At 38.7% G+C, this 17,413-nt stretch overlaps 1 protein-coding gene across 1 annotated transcript; it reads left to right on the top strand.

Annotated features, from left to right (window-relative positions):
- Positions 1–597: 597 nt before the first annotated feature.
- LOC122031802 (probable cellulose synthase A catalytic subunit 8 [UDP-forming]) lies at positions 598–8,370 on the top strand. The gene is made up of 15 exons (XM_042590953.1): positions 598–867; positions 1,028–1,163; positions 1,304–1,496; positions 1,641–1,855; positions 1,951–2,041; positions 2,147–2,321; positions 3,338–3,604; positions 3,707–4,052; positions 4,129–4,266; positions 4,508–4,633; positions 4,762–4,974; positions 5,099–5,363; positions 5,515–5,717; positions 6,914–7,264; positions 7,539–8,370. The coding sequence occupies exons 2-15, from the start codon at positions 1,140–1,142 to the stop codon at positions 8,121–8,123; spliced, it is 3,192 nt and encodes a 1,063-aa protein (XP_042446887.1). The 5' UTR covers positions 598–867; positions 1,028–1,139; the 3' UTR covers positions 8,124–8,370.
- The last annotated feature ends 9,043 nt before the right edge of the window (positions 8,371–17,413 follow it).

Genomic DNA, 17,413 nt, shown 5'->3' on the forward strand with positions numbered 1-17,413 from the left:
AGGTGAGGTGAGGTGATTTAGATATTCTTATAGTAAAAAATGAGTGCAAACCTTAGAAAGTTAAGCCGGTGATTTAGATAATACTGGTGTGGGGGCTGGGGATTGAGGGCCTGGGGTGGGTTAATATTCTGATTAAAAATGCATTGATGAGAGACGGAAGGAAGGTGCACCACCGACAATGATGATGTGGCTGGAATGATGGTAAAAAAGTGTCGGTTGCCGATTACTACTAATTGCGAAATGATTAATGGTTGAGATGTCTTAATCAAACCCATTTCCGTCCCTTATCATTCGATGAACGGCCTGGGTCCCTTGTGGGCTCCGTCGTTTCGACCAATGGATATCAAGGTGCCCAAAAAAGGGCGTCCCCCTTGTTTCTAGCTGTTCGGGTGTGGGATCGCCTGCAAATCCTTCTTAGACTCGCAACTTGCAGTTCGCGAATCATTGACGCAAGCTTGCTAGCTGTCGGAGGAGTAGAGAGAGGCGTCCGTTCGTCGTTTCAAGTCGTCCTTGGAGGGGATCCCTTCGCGGTCTCCGTCCTCTTCCAAGTCTCACTCTCAGCGAGCTGGCTTTTACCATCTCCGCGGACAAGCAATTGGGAATCTGGTGGAGTAGAGGAAGCGTCCCATCAAGTTGAACATATTGTAATCGCGCTCCGTAGTTAAAGCGTCGCTTTCTTCTGCTCTCACCTCGCCATCGACTTCTTTCTTTTAATCAGTTTCTGATCTTAATACCTGTCGGTGGTGATTGGGTTCTTATTGCGCGATTCTCTCCTCACTCCTCCAGGTCCCCTTTTCTTTCGTGATTCGAAGGAGAAGGGTCGGAGAGATCAATTTGGTGTCTGCTCGGAGTGATCCGCTTCTAGAGGTGAGATTCTCTTCCCATTCTTGTAGAAAGTTTAGTTTTTTTATGCGAGTGGGTCGGTCTCGAGATGAATCAGCTCACCTGAAGAAAGATTGTGGGTTATATTCAATCGATCTGTATTTTTTTATAGTCTGTTAATGAATTCCATGTGGTGTTTTAATAGGGGAAAATTGTCGGCCAGAATCCATGCGGTGTTCTAAGCTAAGATCTGCTGACATTTGAGTTATTTGTTTTGCGGATCTGTTCAAAGATAGCACTTGGATTGATAAATTGTCATGGAAACTGAAGGAGAGAAAGGGGTATGTTCGTGCTCGTGAAAAAAGTGTCTCTTTTTTTTTTGTGGTTTATTTTTAGTTAAGTTTCTGTATTAAGATTCAGAACATCTTTTTCTTGGATCGGTATTTTTTTTATACTCAAATGTATCTTCGACTGAATGCAGAAACCAGTGAAGCACTCTGGCAGCCAGGTGTGCCAGATTTGCGGTGATGGTGTCGGCACAACGGTGGACGGAGATCCATTTGTTGCCTGTGATGTTTGTGGTTTTCCTGTCTGCAGGCCGTGTTATGAGTATGAGAGGAAGGATGGGAAACAGTCGTGCCCCCAGTGCAAGACCAAGTACAAGAGGCACAAAGGTCTTGCTTTGGATCTGAATTGCTCTGTGTTTATATGTCTTAAATATGCTTTGGGTCTTAATTAATCTCCTCCAATGGCATTTCAATGTCAAAATGCATTTCAAAGTGAGCACAGCCAGTTCAATTATTTTGTTGTATGTGTAGGAAGCCCTCCACTTAATGGAGAGTTGGGTGACGATGTTGATGGTGATGATGTGAGTGATTTCAATTACCCAACTGGAAATCAGGACCAAAAGTCAAAGATTTCTGAACGCATGCTGGGTTGGCATGAGCAAGGGGAAGAAGATATTGGTCTGCCAAAGTATGATAGTGGAGAGATCCCTCGGAACCACATCCCCATGCTAGCTCACAGCCAAGGGGTATGAGTTTTTGTTTAATTTTAGCATTAGCATCATTATCTCCAGTGCCCTTGGGCGTGAAGTTTTGATAAATATTTTCATTTATTTTTTTGCAGCTCTCAGGGGAACTGCCGATACAATCACCTGATCATATGATGTCCCCAGGAGCAGGTGGAAAGCGGGTTCATCCGCTACCATTCCGATCACGTATGTGTCTTAAACTTGGTCTAATTGTTATTAATTTTGAGATGATACTTTGTATATTTTATTGTCGATCAATAAGTGCTAATTGTTGCCCTTTCTCCTGATCAGCTAACACATCCAGAGAGTTTGGCAATGTTGCTTGGAAAGAGAGAGTTGATGGATGGAAGATGAAGCAGGACAAAAATGTGCCGATGACCAATGGTACTAGTCATCCTCCTTCTGAAGGCAGGGGAATTGGTGATATAGATGCAACGACTGATTATAATATGGATGATGCTTTACTGTGAGTTATTTCCATTTTAATGTTTCTTCAGTTAAAACATTTTATGATTTTTCCTCTCTTGCAGTAGGCTTACTAGTAATCTGTTGTTTTTTCATTCCTTTAATTTCTTAGTAAGATTCTGCAGAAAAGCTCAAAGATCAAAATGTTTAACTGGGTGAACTTCAGTCTGTTGTTGCTTCTTGTTGATTATAAGTACATTTTGTATGGTAGACAATTGCTATTCATTCGAAGTTTTTGTTGTCATCAATGCATAATGATATCAAGGTTAAAGGCAAAATATTCCTTTTTATCTAGTGCAATATCAGTCACTTCAACGATCATTGTCCTTGCTGTCTCTGAAGATGGCGTGATTGCCTAATTACCTAACATCGGTTTTACTATGGCCAACATACATTCAATTTATCTACATGTTCTATGAAAATACATGTGGTTCTTTACTGATTTTTAAGTACATGAATTTTTCGTCAAAATATAATTCAGTCTTAGCTTCTGGCAAGATCCTAGATTCTTATGATCTTGTTAAATTTATTTGATTCATTGGACTTGTGAGGTTATTTTGCCTTACTAATCATGTTTGTATATAGTCACAAGATTGATGGAATAGTTTTCTTCTATCTTGACATTCTAATTTTCATTCAACTACAATATATTTAACGGGCATATTTTTGAGCATGTTGGCTGTACTGTCTAATGCTTAGCACACGAGCACTTCGTTTCATACATGTCCGTTTTTCTTTATATTGTAAAAACTAAAATTTTTACATGGGATGTCATTGTAAATCAGTCCAAAACATCTTGGGAATGATGTAGCTGCTTTCTGTCTTAAAAAGTTAAATAACTTATATTTCTTCCTTCACTACTTCAAATGATACTTTCAGCTTTGCACATCTATAATTTCTCTTTAGATCTTCTAGGCGCCATGTCAAATGTACAACCATTCAAAATTTTCTTCACTCTGTTTCTTAGGTTAAATTGGACTGATTCTCATTTAACTGTGAGCAAATTCTGTAATGCAGGAATGATGAAGCCCGCCAGCCTCTTTCTAGGAAAGTGCCAATTTCATCTTCCAAGATAAATCCATATAGAATGGTTATCATGTTACGTCTTGTTATCCTTTGTATTTTCCTCCACTATCGTATCACAAATCCTGTTCGCAATGCTTATCCTTTATGGTTATTATCTGTAATATGTGAGATATGGTTTGCCATATCTTGGATATTGGATCAGTTCCCCAAGTGGTTTCCTATAAACCGTGAAACTTATCTGGACAGATTAGCAATAAGGTAACTAGTTCTTTTTTTTTTTTGAATATTTATCTTGTTCTAAACTCTGTGTGGTCTAATTGCACAGAGCAGTTATTGACTAATTGTTCACTTATAAAACAGATATGATAGAGAAGGAGAACCATCTGAGCTGGCTGCTGTTGACATTTTTGTCAGTACTGTTGATCCTTTGAAAGAGCCTCCTCTAGTCACAGCCAACACTGTGTTATCAATCCTTGCTGTAGACTACCCTGTCGATAAGGTTTCTTGCTATGTCTCTGACGATGGTGCTGCTATGCTCACATTCGAAGCACTATCTGAAACATCAGAGTTTGCAAGAAAATGGGTCCCTTTCTGTAAGAAATACAGTATTGAGCCTCGGGCTCCTGAATGGTACTTCTCACAGAAGATTGATTACCTCAAGGATAAGGTTCAACCTTCATTTGTTAAAGATCACAGAGCAATGAAGGTCTGGTCTTGCATAACTTTTAACTGACTTATGTTCTAATTCTCTATGCCTTCTAACAAAAAAATCTTCAATGCAGAGGGAATATGAAGAATTTAAAATTCGTGTCAATGGCCTTGTTGCAAAAGCACAAAAAGTTCCCGACGAAGGATGGATCATGCAGGATGGCACACCATGGCCTGGGAACAATACTAGGGATCATCCTGGAATGATCCAGGTTTGTAGATCTCTGTTATCAAGAACATCTAAGGAATCCAGAAAATGAACTTCTGAAATTTTTTGTGGAATATTGTCAAACATTTTGATAATTATATGTTTAATAATTTCAAATTAGTCATGACATGTCTCATTGGTGCTTGAATATCGATAAAAGCAACAACCGCCACCGTAGTGTTATTTGAAGTTTAAACTTGAAAAATAATTGCTCTTGATAATCATCTTTCATGAATATTTTTCAGGTTTTCTTAGGTCATAGTGGAGGGCTTGACACTGAAGGTAACGAACTGCCACGACTAGTATATGTATCTCGTGAGAAACGTCCAGGTTTCCAACATCATAAGAAGGCTGGTGCTATGAATGCTCTTGTAAGTGTATATAAATGCATGGCTTAATATATGTTTGTGAAGTCAATATTTCTATTATTAAGTAAATAGTATTTTACATGGTAAAGTACAATTTTAACCTTTGTTGACCTCTATAATCTCCTCCATAGGTACGCGTGTCAGCAGTCCTAACCAATGGACCATTTATGTTGAATCTTGATTGTGATCATTACATAAACAACAGTAAGGCTCTGAGAGAGTCGATGTGCTTTCTTATGGATCCAAATCTTGGAAGGCAAGTTTGTTATGTACAATTTCCTCAGAGGTTTGATGGTATTGACAGGAATGATCGATATGCTAATCGTAATACAGTGTTTTTCGATGTAAGTGCACAAATTGTAATACAGGAATTACCTTGTTAGCTCCTTTCCCTATTTTCTTAAGCCTGACATTACTGTATTCTTCATTGTCTTATGGCTGACTCTTGCTCTCTTTTGCTTCTTATAGATCAACTTGAGAGGTCTTGATGGTATCCAAGGTCCAGTTTATGTGGGTACAGGTTGTGTCTTCAACCGGACTGCTTTGTATGGTTATGAACCTCCTATCAAGAATAAGAACAAAACCAAAAGTTTCTTTTCTTTTTGCTGTGGAGACTCACGTAAAAAGAAATCTAAATCGAGCAAGAAGAGTTCAGAAAAGAAAAAGTCAAGCAAGCATGTGGATAATACTGTGCCAATATTTAATCTAGAAGATATAGAAGAGGGAGTCGAAGGTAATTCTTCTTTAGAATTTTAATGTGCACTGGTGCCTTATTTGTCTACGTGCTCCATCTGCTAACAGGAATTTATAAATCTATATCATGATTGAGATATCTTTCATCTGCTATTTTATAATTTTCATTTTCTCTTTTTGGGGATAAACAGGTGCTGGCTTTGATGATGAAAAGTCACTCCTCATGTCACAAATGAGTTTGGAGAAAAGGTTTGGCCAATCAGCTGTCTTTGTTGCCTCAACGTTGATGGAACATGGTGGTGTTCCTCAGTCTGCAACTCCTGAGTCTCTTTTGAAAGAAGCAATACATGTTATCAGCTGTGGTTATGAGGATAAGACAGAATGGGGAACTGAGGTATTCAAATAGACACTTTCCATACTCTTATTATTATTATTTTGTTTTCCATTTCCAGTCACTATTCTTTCTCTCACATTGTTCTGTACGTGGTCCATTTAACACAAGCATTCAGAGTTAAATAGAAGCAGCTATTACCTTGGTTTTCAATTGAGATAAAACCTCAGAAAATGCTAGGGGATTATTAGGATGTATTGAATTCGGAGTATAATCTGAATCTGATTGTCCACAAATAAGTGGAACTTGACATGAAACAATGTTTCCATCTTCAATATAATTTGCCCTACTTTAACTCATTGTTGGATAGCTTGCAACAATATTCCATAATTTGAAATGAACCTTTTGAAAATTAGCACGCTCAGAGAAAACTCCAACATGATTTTTGGTAATGGCAACAACATCAGTTGGCATTTGAGGGATTATTAGGATGGAATAGTTCTGATTATGTTCTAATAATAGAATTGCAGCAATAACCTGCTAATCCATAAATAAGTTGAACTTGATGAAACAATTGTGGACTAAAAGAACAACCTTTGGTAGATAGATTGTTGTGTTGCTCCATTGCTGATGTCTTCTGCCAGTATGCAGTGTGCTTGTTTACCCTAACCATATCCATAAGGTGGTCTTAAAATGGATAGTTAGATACTAAAAATCACCAAGCCTTGCAAATGTCCAAGTTAATTTAATATATGCTATTATTTTCTCTAGACTTTGACTGTATTGTTATTTTTCAAACATCAAATTCTGTGCTCATCCTGTCCACACTCTATTGCCTTTTCTTGCATATTCACGTTTTTGTCGTTTCCCACTGAAGATAAGGCAAAAGAGATTGTCTTTTTAGATAAAAACTCGTTGGCATGCAAAGATAACAGGATGAAACAGTTGACTATAATTTCCAAGATTTGCTTTACACTTTAGAGTGGCTTAGGTGTTGTAGATTTAGGCAAGTGATTAGCACAAACTTCCTTTTTTTTTGTCGAATTGGAATGAGCCCAAAGGATCTTATTGCTTCAGTCAAATGAATAAATTACCAGACAATTGAATGCAATTCCGTCTTGTCTTTTTTTAAAGATTGAAAACAATGAAAGTGGATAGGGTTCAAAAAAACTCTTATTATTTGCTGTTTAATTAAGTTTTGGCCCACGAGAAATTAGGACTTCTGGATATTTAGTAGAAATTTTATTTTTTTGCTACAGATCGGGTGGATTTATGGTTCTGTGACAGAGGATATTCTCACTGGATTCAAGATGCATGCTCGTGGTTGGAAGTCAATCTACTGCATGCCTAAGCGCCCAGCATTCAAAGGTTCTGCTCCTATCAATCTTTCAGATCGTCTGAACCAAGTGCTTCGATGGGCCTTGGGATCTGTTGAGATTCTTTTCAGTCGTCACTGCCCTATTTGGTATGGTTATGGAGGAAGATTGAAGTTCCTGGAAAGATTTGCATACATCAATACCACCATTTACCCGCTAACTGCACTTCCCCTCCTGTTGTACTGTACGCTGCCGGCCATCTGTTTACTCACAGGAAAATTCATTATACCGCAGGTATAGCAGTTTCCCTTATTAAATTCTTGGAAACGCTAAATATTCATACACTATCACTGCTTTGGTGTAACTTCAAGAGTGGTATTAAGGTTTGAAGAAGTTTCATAATTGAAGAAAATGAACTTTTGAAATGCTTCCACAAAGTTAATTAGGTTCTTAAATTCGGTTAAGAATTTTCAACTGACATTTCGTTGGGATTCTTGAGAGATTTGCTTGATCAAATGTAAGCGTGTTACTTTGAGCTGGCTGCTAACCCCATTCTATTTAATTGCAGATTAGTAATGTTGCAAGTATCTGGTTCATTTCCCTCTTTATTTCCATTTTTGCCACTGGTATTCTGGAAATGAGGTGGAGTGGTGTTGGAATTGATGAATGGTGGAGGAATGAACAATTTTGGGTCATCGGTGGTGTTTCAGCTCATCTCTTTGCCGTCTTCCAAGGTCTTCTCAAAGTTCTTGCCGGTATCGACACCAACTTCACTGTTACATCCAAAGCGTCAGATGAAGATGGAGACTTTGCTGAGCTCTACATGTTCAAGTGGACCACTCTTTTGATACCACCAACCACACTTCTCATAGTAAACTTGGTAGGCGTCGTTGCTGGGATCTCCTATGCAATAAACAGTGGCTACCAATCTTGGGGACCTCTCTTTGGGAAGCTCTTCTTTGCCTTCTGGGTGATTGTTCACTTATACCCCTTCCTCAAGGGTCTTATGGGGAGGCAGAATCGGACACCTACCATCGTCGTGGTTTGGTCCATCCTCCTTGCTTCAATCTTTTCCTTGTTATGGGTCCGTATCGATCCGTTCACCACTCGGGTAACTGGACCTGACGTGCAGAAATGCGGCATCAACTGCTAGAGACTGCATAGCAAAGCATTGTGCTGTAGTTTGATCATCCTTTACAAGCTTTATCTATTCAGATATGTGCAGATACTACTCTTGTTGAACTTATATTTTCTTATTCTTTAGTTTCCATATTTATAATTATTTTGGCAAGAAGCTATTGTCGCAGTTGAGATTGTTGGACTTGCATCAGTGTTAGTTGCAGCATTGCAAGATGAACAATAATTTAATGACTGAAAGGCATGATATTGCTATTGATGGATCTCTCTTTGTACTTGGTTATTTCTCTTGTACTATGTTCTTCTTTTGTTCTTACCTTACTTAGATTCAAGAAAGTATAGATGAGATTATCTACAAGTTAACTTTAGTATGATGAAGGATGGAGGGAAAAACTTGTGACCTAGAACCCTAATATATGTCTAAATGCAAGCTTGTATCATGCATATTGCTTTCAAGAATTTGGTATTGGTACAATCAACCTCTCGTGTTTCGTTGTTTGATAATGTAACTAAGTTTGGTCAGTTTGACCTAGAGTTGATCCAAACATGACATGATATTTGGATGTGAGTGAAGTCTAGCTAAACCAGATAACTAGCAAGGAAAGTTCTAATTGGAGGTTAGGCAAAAGAAAATCCTAACCAGAGATTAGATAGGTGAGAAGTCTATCAAATGACTAGTCTTAACTTGAGATTAGACAAGAAATAATTTTAGCTAGAGGTTATACAGGCCAAAAGTCTACCGAATGACTAGTTTAACTAGATATTAGACAAGAGATAATCTTAACTAGAGGCTAGACAAGTGAGAAGTCTACCGAATGACTAGTCCTATCTAGAGATTAGGTAAGAAAAAGTCCTAACTAGATGTTAGGCAGATGAGAAATCTACCAAGTGACTAATCCTAACTGAAAGTTAGGCAAAAGTAAGTCCAACCGAGTATGGATGATTGGAAGCTTGGCAAAAGGAAATTCCAGGGGAGTGAACTTAAGGTGGTGAAATCCTAAGGAGTAGACCTTAGGTGGTAAGGTGTTGGAGGAGTTTATCCCAAATGAAAGGTAAGTCTATTAGGTCAAATATGCTTACACGATTAGGGTAGGTTACTTGTTTGTGTATGTATATTTGTCTTGCAAAAACTTGAGCTGGAAGCAAGATTGGGAAAGCAAACATATGCAAACAATCTAAGCGCTTGGATTGTTTCAGGCGTCTGGAACCATTCCAAGTACTTAGAAAGGTTCCAATTGCCTGAACCAGAATCTGATCAAGTCAGAATAAAGCCGCGATAGATTCAGATCGAATAGATGCTAAGTTGGGGGTGCCCATAAGGCTTTCAAGGCACTCGGAATGATTCTATATAAGCAACTACAAGCAGATGCTTTAGATTATCAATTCTTCTACTATTCATACTTTGTGTGCTCGAAAACAAAGCTATTACACAAAACTCTGTGTATAGGAAAGCTTCAGGAAGGGTGCGTTACAGTCAGAACTTTCATATCGACTCCGCAAAGTATTTGTTTGTCTTTTATTTACAAGCTGTGTATTTTCTATTATATATTTGCACTTATATTATTGAACTATAAGATGAGTTTCTCCACCTCTGAAAATTTTCTAGAAAGGAGACCACTATTGAACTCATATTTAAGTGCGTAGACCTTGAATGTACTGATCTTGGGGAGTTGGGAACCAAGTAAACCATCGATGTTTCTTTCTTTGTCTTTATTTTTATTTCGTTGCATACTAACTCTGATAGGAAGATGAACAATGACGAAATGAACGGATAGAGATTCACCCCCTCTATTGACTTCACTGATCTTACAATTGGTATCAAAGTCGATCAGCTCTGATTGGACTAATCGCCAGGGAACAAGAAGGCTATAGATTGAGGGGAATAAGGTATAAATTTTAATTATGTTATTTAAGTTCCATATTATATGTTTCATATGTAGGAGAGAGGTCGGCGTGTCCAAGCATGCCTCCCCCTATGCCTTGCCACCTGCACTAATGGCTAGTAGCTACCCGTGATTTACCTCCTCCGTGTTAACCTAGGGACGCATTGACGGGGATGCTAGGGGCGAGCAAATCGTTTTTTTGCCACATATGTGTTAGATCGAGAAGCGCTAGAGAGGGGTGAATAATGCTCGTGGCTTTCATACGTTTCAGACCCGTAAAACGTTCGAGAGTTAGCAGCGGAAATAATAAAGAAATAACAAACACACACAAGGGCACAGGGTATTTAGTTGGTTCGAAGCCTTGTGCGACTCCTACTCCAAGGCCCACGTTCATTAAATGTTTACTTTGGGCAACACCTACTATTTTGTAAAATGATTACAAATGAAGTACAATTGAATATAGAAAAATATACCGACAACAATAGAAATCGCAGATTCAGAGCTCTGGGTTGTCGGTGTCAAGTCGTAGCTTCGTCGGAAGGTCTCTTTAGCAACTCGAAGCAGAAGGGTTGCTTGTAATGTGATGATTTTACTGCTGCCTCGAGACTGCCTTAAATAGGCTGTTGGAGGCGCCTCAAAGCTCCTCCAAGGCGCCTCAAATATGAAATTTTATCCCCGAGTCGTGCGCTGCGATAAGCCCTGCTGCCTGCTCGTTATCCCTGCCTGGAGGCGCCTCCATCAATCCTTTGAGGCGCCTCAAAGCTGTCCAAGGCGCCTCAGACTTCATTTGAGGCACCTCAAGCCTCACTTCGCAGCCAGCTAACCCCTTTGCACCCGAGGCGCCTCCAAATTTCATGGAGGCGCCTAAGACACTGTTCATCCGAGGAAAAATCTTGTTCTTTTGTACCTACAAGACATGTTAGTCCCAAAACACAAAGATATCCTGCAAAAACAAAGTTAACACAGATAAATATATTAAATGAAGTGTTCGACAGTCTCCAGACTGTCCGGTTCTGACTTCGGATTTCCAACCGGAAATCCTAGGTCAAACTGACGCCTACTATTCCCTCTTCTGGGGAGCGCGCCCTCACCTACTCCCTTCAGGAGAGATTACCTGATGCCAGAATGATCCTCCAGACCGACTGGACTTTTCCGCCTAGGGTTACCGCCCCTTAGGACCTAGGGTTACCGCCCCCTAGGGTTTTTCGCCACCTAGGGTTACCACCCCTAGGATCTAAGGTTACCGCCTCTTAGGGTTTTCTACCACCTAGGGTTACCACCCCTAGGACCTAGGGTTACCACCCCCTAGGATTTTTCACCTGCCTAACCGCAATTCGGATTTTCTTGCAAACTTATTCAAGCACATTAGATAACAAAACAACTTAATTTGAACCCTTTGACATAATCAAAACACCAGTTCGATCGTCGGATGTTTCCCGCACCAACAATATGTAGGAGAGAGGGTACCCTCAGGGTATAACCAAGTTAGTTATCATATACCATATTTCTATTATTGAGCAAAGGTCGAATCCCGATTACAATTCTAATTAATTACTTACAAAAATACCCCTAGCATGCATGATAACTTTAATATCTTTAAAAATGCTCATAAAATAATTTTTACTTTGATAATTCTGAAAATACCCCTCTAAAACTATCTAACAATTTAAAGTTAATAAATTCAAATCTAAATAATTTAAAATTTTTAAAATTAATTATTAATAAAAATAAATCAGAATTAAATATTAAGGATTGGCACTTTCTTGCCATTGTGAAACTTGATGTTTGATATGTTTCGATAGATCGGAGTTATTTTGAGGATTCAAACACTCTCTCAAGATGAATATCCTTTATTTTTTTTTTAAGGAAAACCATTTACATCAATATTTATAGAAAATTATAATTAGCAATTCTAACCATAGAGGTTTTAGTAAAGTTATTGTTCATTGTGTATCTCTTATTCTAGATAAAATTTGATATGAGAAATTTGATCTCTCTATCTTTTTAGAACATTTTCTTATATTTAAAGTGTTAAAATATAATGTTGTCCTAAATTCCTTATACTTTCATATATGAAGGGGAGCTTTAAGATAATCATAAAATTATTGTTGTGTTGCGTTATAGTCAAATTATAAAAATAATCTTTTATAATATAAAATAAAATTATATACAATAGATGTTGATCTTCCTTTCAAACCCTACATTGGCAAGTAAAGGTAGATCTAAGTTAGGGTTATACTTGTATAGTTAAGTTAGGCCTTCATTATCTAAAGAGGAAGTTTGTGCCCTCTAGGAAAGGGGAAGAATGAAGGGAACCCTCATTCATACATTGACATGAGATTAGCCTAACTTAAAGGTATTGTCAAACATCAAAAAGGGGGAGATTGTTGGTGCAATATTCCCTAGGTCTAGGTTGACCTGGTTGACTAAACGTGAGTTGGCTCAAGCTTAAGTCTTGATGTTTGAGTTTCGATGTTTGACAATACATTGAGACAATACATGGAGATTGACAGGTCGTGGAGATTGCAGGTGCAATCGTCCGTGTGGGAAGTCCTGGTGAGTGAAGTCAGGCAGATGAAAATCCTAGTGAGTGAAGCCAGGCAGATGAAAATCCTAGTGAGTGAAGCTAGGTGCAAGTCCCGGTGAGTGAAGCCGGGTAGTTGAGAAATCCTAGTGAGTGAAGCTAGGTGAAAGTCTCGATGAGTAAAGCCGGGCAGTTGGGAAAGTCCTGGTGAGTGAAGTCAAGCAGGTAGAAGTCCTGGTGAGTGAAGCCAAGCAAGTGAAAGTCCTGGTGAGTGAAGTCAGGCAGGGGAAAGTCCCGGTGAGTGAAGCCGGGCAATGGAAAGATCTGGTGAGTGAAGCTAGGCACGAGGAAATCCAGATGGGTCAAGGGTGACCGGACATCTAGTAGAAGGAAGTCCAAGTGGGTCATAGAGGACCAGACACTTGTCACGAGATGATAAGTCCAAGTGGGTTAAGGTTGACCGAACACTTGGCACAAGGAGAAAGTCTAGATGGGTCAAAAGTTGATCGAAGTCTTAGCTGTTGTAAGTCCAATAGGGAGTTGGCATGGAACTAGAAAGTTCGGACGTAGTGAGCTTCCGAAGGCCATAACTTTTGACTCGGATATCGGAATGAGGTGATCTCGGATGCAAAACGAAACTAATTTCAAGCTCTATCTAGTTTTCTGCTTTCCAATCGATTGGCCAATCGATTGGGGGGTTCAATCGATTGGTCAATCGATTGGGCGACACGATTTTGTGCAAAAATGGGCTGAATCGATTGAAACTTCCCCAATCGATCGGTCAATCGATTGAGAGAGTTTTTGAGCGAACAGTGAGCTTCTGAATCGATCAGTTGATCGATTGAAACCTCCAATCGATCGGCCGATGGATTGGAGCGCTGGAAATCGCTCGAGAAGCCTTGAATCGATCGGGTAATCGATTTAGGACTATTCCAAGAGCACAGAGGTGCTCTGGATCTATCAACCGATCGATCCAAAGCCTCCCCAATCGATTGGGAGCAATCCAATCGATTGGGATTCGACCGTTGGCGCGGATAAAGCCGTTGGCGAGCGTTTTTCTGCGCACTTCTTCATCTCTTCTCCACAGGCAATCACAACAAACCTCCACAGCGATCTTTTCTTCCTCACCGCCAGTTCTTGAAGGTTCTTGGAGGTACATCCAAGTCAAGAGGCGAGTTGCAACAAGAAGAAGAAGAAGCTAGGGTTTTCATTGTAATCTTGAAAGATTCATTTGTATTTTGCTTCTTTCTTTCTCATTGTTGTATTATGAGTGTTGTAAGGCTTCTCCGCCTTCGGTAGTTACCGTAAAGGAGTGTTTTTATAGTGGAGGGTGCGTGAGTGTGTGGATCCTTGGATTAGTCACCTCTTGTTGAGGTGGATACCAAGTAAATTCTAGAGTTAGCATTGTGTGTTTGTTTCTTTGTATTTTTCGCTGCATATCTTTGAAGAAACAAGCAACGATGAGCACGAGATCACGCTGAGCTATTCACCCCTCTCTAACTTCATTTTCGATCCCAACAGTACTGGCCTCCAGCCAAGTAAAAAAAACATATTAAAATCTGACATTTATTACCAATGTTTTAATTGTGCATGAGATCTTGCATTAATTATTTCTGTATTACTATTTTTATTTTCGAATTGTAAAGTATCATATGTAATGATTATTTATTTTTAATTCAAAACACTTTTTTTATTGAAAAAAGATTTCTTTTTCTTTTTTGTAATTCTATTTTTTATTATATTAAAAGAAATTTTTCTATTTAGAAATCTTAATATATAAATAATTTTTTTTTTTTTGAGATAATCATATATTATAAGTAGAGATCATTTATCCCACCGATATATGTAAAGAAACTATTCTCACCGTAAAAAATGGATCTGCTCTCTTTAAATTAGACTCTTAAATATTAAAATCCCTTAATAAAATTCCCAGTTTTTTTTCTAATTGTTTGGGAGAAACCACTTAAATAACAAAAAAAACATTTTTATGGGAAAAAAAGTTATTAATATCTAGTTATTTTTTAAGGGACCGGATCCTCTGGACCACTTTTTACGGTCTAGAAAATGGTCCCTTTACATGCATTGGTGGAGATGAATGGTCCCCACCTATTTTATGAGTGGGGGTCATCTATTCCACTAATGCATGCAAAGGTACCATCCTCTGGACCGCTTTTTGCGGTCTAGGGGATGGTCCCTTTACATGCATTGGTGGAGATGAATGGTCCCCCACCTATTTTATGAGTGGGGGTCATCTATTCCACCAATGCATACAAAAAAAACCATCCCTTGGACCGTAAAAAGCGATCCAGGGGACCTGTCCTCATTTGGGGTTGGATCCTCTGGACCGCTTTTTACGGTCCAGGGGATGGTCCCTTTACATGCATTGATGGGGATGAATGGTCCCCACCTATTTTATGAGTGGGGTCATCAATTCCACCAATGCATGCAAAGGGGTCATCCCCTGGACCGTAAAAAAGCGGTCCAAAGGATCTGCCCTCATTTTGGCCCAAGGGATGGTCCATTTACATGCATTGGTGGGGATGAATGATCCCCACCTATTTTATGAGTGGAGATCATTTATTCCACCAATGTATGCAAAGAAATCATCCCCTGGACCGCAAAAAGTGGTCCAAAAGATCTGCCCTCATTTTGGGATCGGATTCTCTAGACCGCTTTTGTGGTCCATGGGATGATCCCTTTACATTCATTGGTGGAGATGAATGACCCCCACCTATTTTATGAGTGGGGGTCATCTATTCCACCAATGCATGCAAAGGGATCATCTCCTGAACCGCAAAAAGCGGTCCAGAGGATCTGCCCTCATTTTGGGACCGGATCCTCTGGACCGCTTTTTGCGGTCCAGGGGATGGTCCCTTTACATGCATTGGTGGGGATGAATGATCACCACCTATTTTATGAGTGGGGTGTTAAAGTGTATACTAAAAGTCTAGCTTTTTGTAAATATTTATTTTTGAAATAAAGAATCACATTGGTCAAATGTCTACATTTATATGCTAAATGTAGTTGTTCAATTAATTTATATTGTAAATAACATGGTGTGTGGTGTCATACACAGAAGATCATGTTATCAGTTCCTTATAAGTTATAAACAATAGCTCACGACTAAGATGGATAGGAACAACCAATGGAATAGTCGTAGTGTAATTTAGTATTAGTTTATCTTGACTATAAAATTACACTAGTACACTCTGAGTGTATTGAGCATGACCATTTAAGGTAGTTTCTTTTTATACTGACTGCATAAAAGAACGAGACATTTGTTATCATGGAAGTGTGTGCTCTTAATCATGATATAATAACAAGCACGTATACTTAATATTTATTTCTTTGATTTATTAAAGGGTGCAATTTAGTTCGATAAATCAATAGGCCCGATAAGTTGAGAAATGATATTATTTATAATGTGTGTTGTTGATTATAGAAGAAAACTGTGTCCTAGAAATCTAGGTTGATGATGATGTCCCAAGAGAAGCTCATAAGGATTGTCATGTAAACCCTACAGACGGACTTAATCCGACATGACAATAAGGTTGAGTGATACTACTCTTGGAGATAGATATTAATTAAGTGAATTGTCAGTAACTCATTTAATTAGTGGACATTCTATATCTTAAACACAGGGAGACTAACACACTCATGATAAGAAGGAGCCTATATAGTAATATGAGATTGGTGCGGTAGTTCAATAATAACTCTTTAGTGGTATGAGTTATTATTGATGAACTCGAGTTGAGTTTTCGGAGCGAACACAGGAAGCTCAAGTTCATCGGGAGACCAAAACCAATTCCTCCTCTCAGTCCCTGTCGTATCCTCTTATTTATAAAGTCTTATACCCACTCATACCCACCTTCTTACCCATCCTAAGGTGGTCGACCAAGCCAAGCTTGGAGCCCAAGCAAGGGCCGACCAAGATTAATCCTTGGATGGACCAAGTGGTGGCCGACCCTAACTTGGAGCCCAAGTTGGTGGCCGGCCACAATAAAATAAAAGGAGACTTTATTTTTTAGAATCTTTCCTTATGTGGAAGTCATGATTTAAAAGAGAGTTTAAAAATTAAATCTTTACTTTTATAATTTCTAGAAAAGATTAAAAGAAAGGCTTGATATCTTTCCTTATTTGTAATTAAAAGGAAGATTTTAATTTTGGAGAAAATTTTTCTTTTTGTAATCATCCACATGTTTTAATAGAGAGATTTTAATTTATAAAAGTTTCCTTTTATAACCAACCATGAAGGGAATTTTTTTAAGATGAATTTTTATTTTAAAATTTTCCGGAAACAAATTAGGAAGTTTTAATTTTTTTTTAAAAACTTTCCTTGTTTAGAGGACAATGAGGTGGCCGACCATTAAGTGTTTAAAAGGAAATTTTTTATTAAATTTTCCTTCTTAGACATTGGCAAGGAATATAAGGAAGTTTTAATTTCAAAACTTTCCTTATTTATCAAGACCAAGGAATATAAAAGAGATGGTAGAGGTGCCTCACCTTAGAACAATACATCTATTATTTCCTCTCCTCTCTTCCTTGGTGGTGGTCGGCTCTCATCCTCTCCTCCTTTTCTTCTTCTTTGGCCGGCGGCATCAACTCTCTAGAAGACTATTGGTGGCCGGATTTTGCTTGGAGAAGAAGTAGAGAAAAGAGGCTTTGTTTCTTTGCATCCCCTAGAGCTTGGTTGGTGGCCGAAGTTCTTCATCTCTAGGAGATTGTTGTTGGTCAAAACTTGCAAGGAGAAGGAGGCTTAGGTGGATTCTCGTCTCGGTAGATCGTCGCCCATATGACGCCCGAGATAAGAAGAGGAATATGACAGAAGATCGTGAGGTCTATAAGCTACATAAGGTATAACTAGTTATTAGTTTCTGCATCATAACTAGTTCATCCTTT

Source organism: Zingiber officinale, chromosome 11A (assembly GCF_018446385.1).
Source record: "Zingiber officinale cultivar Zhangliang chromosome 11A, Zo_v1.1, whole genome shotgun sequence".
NCBI classification, from domain to species: domain Eukaryota; kingdom Viridiplantae; phylum Streptophyta; class Magnoliopsida; order Zingiberales; family Zingiberaceae; genus Zingiber; species Zingiber officinale.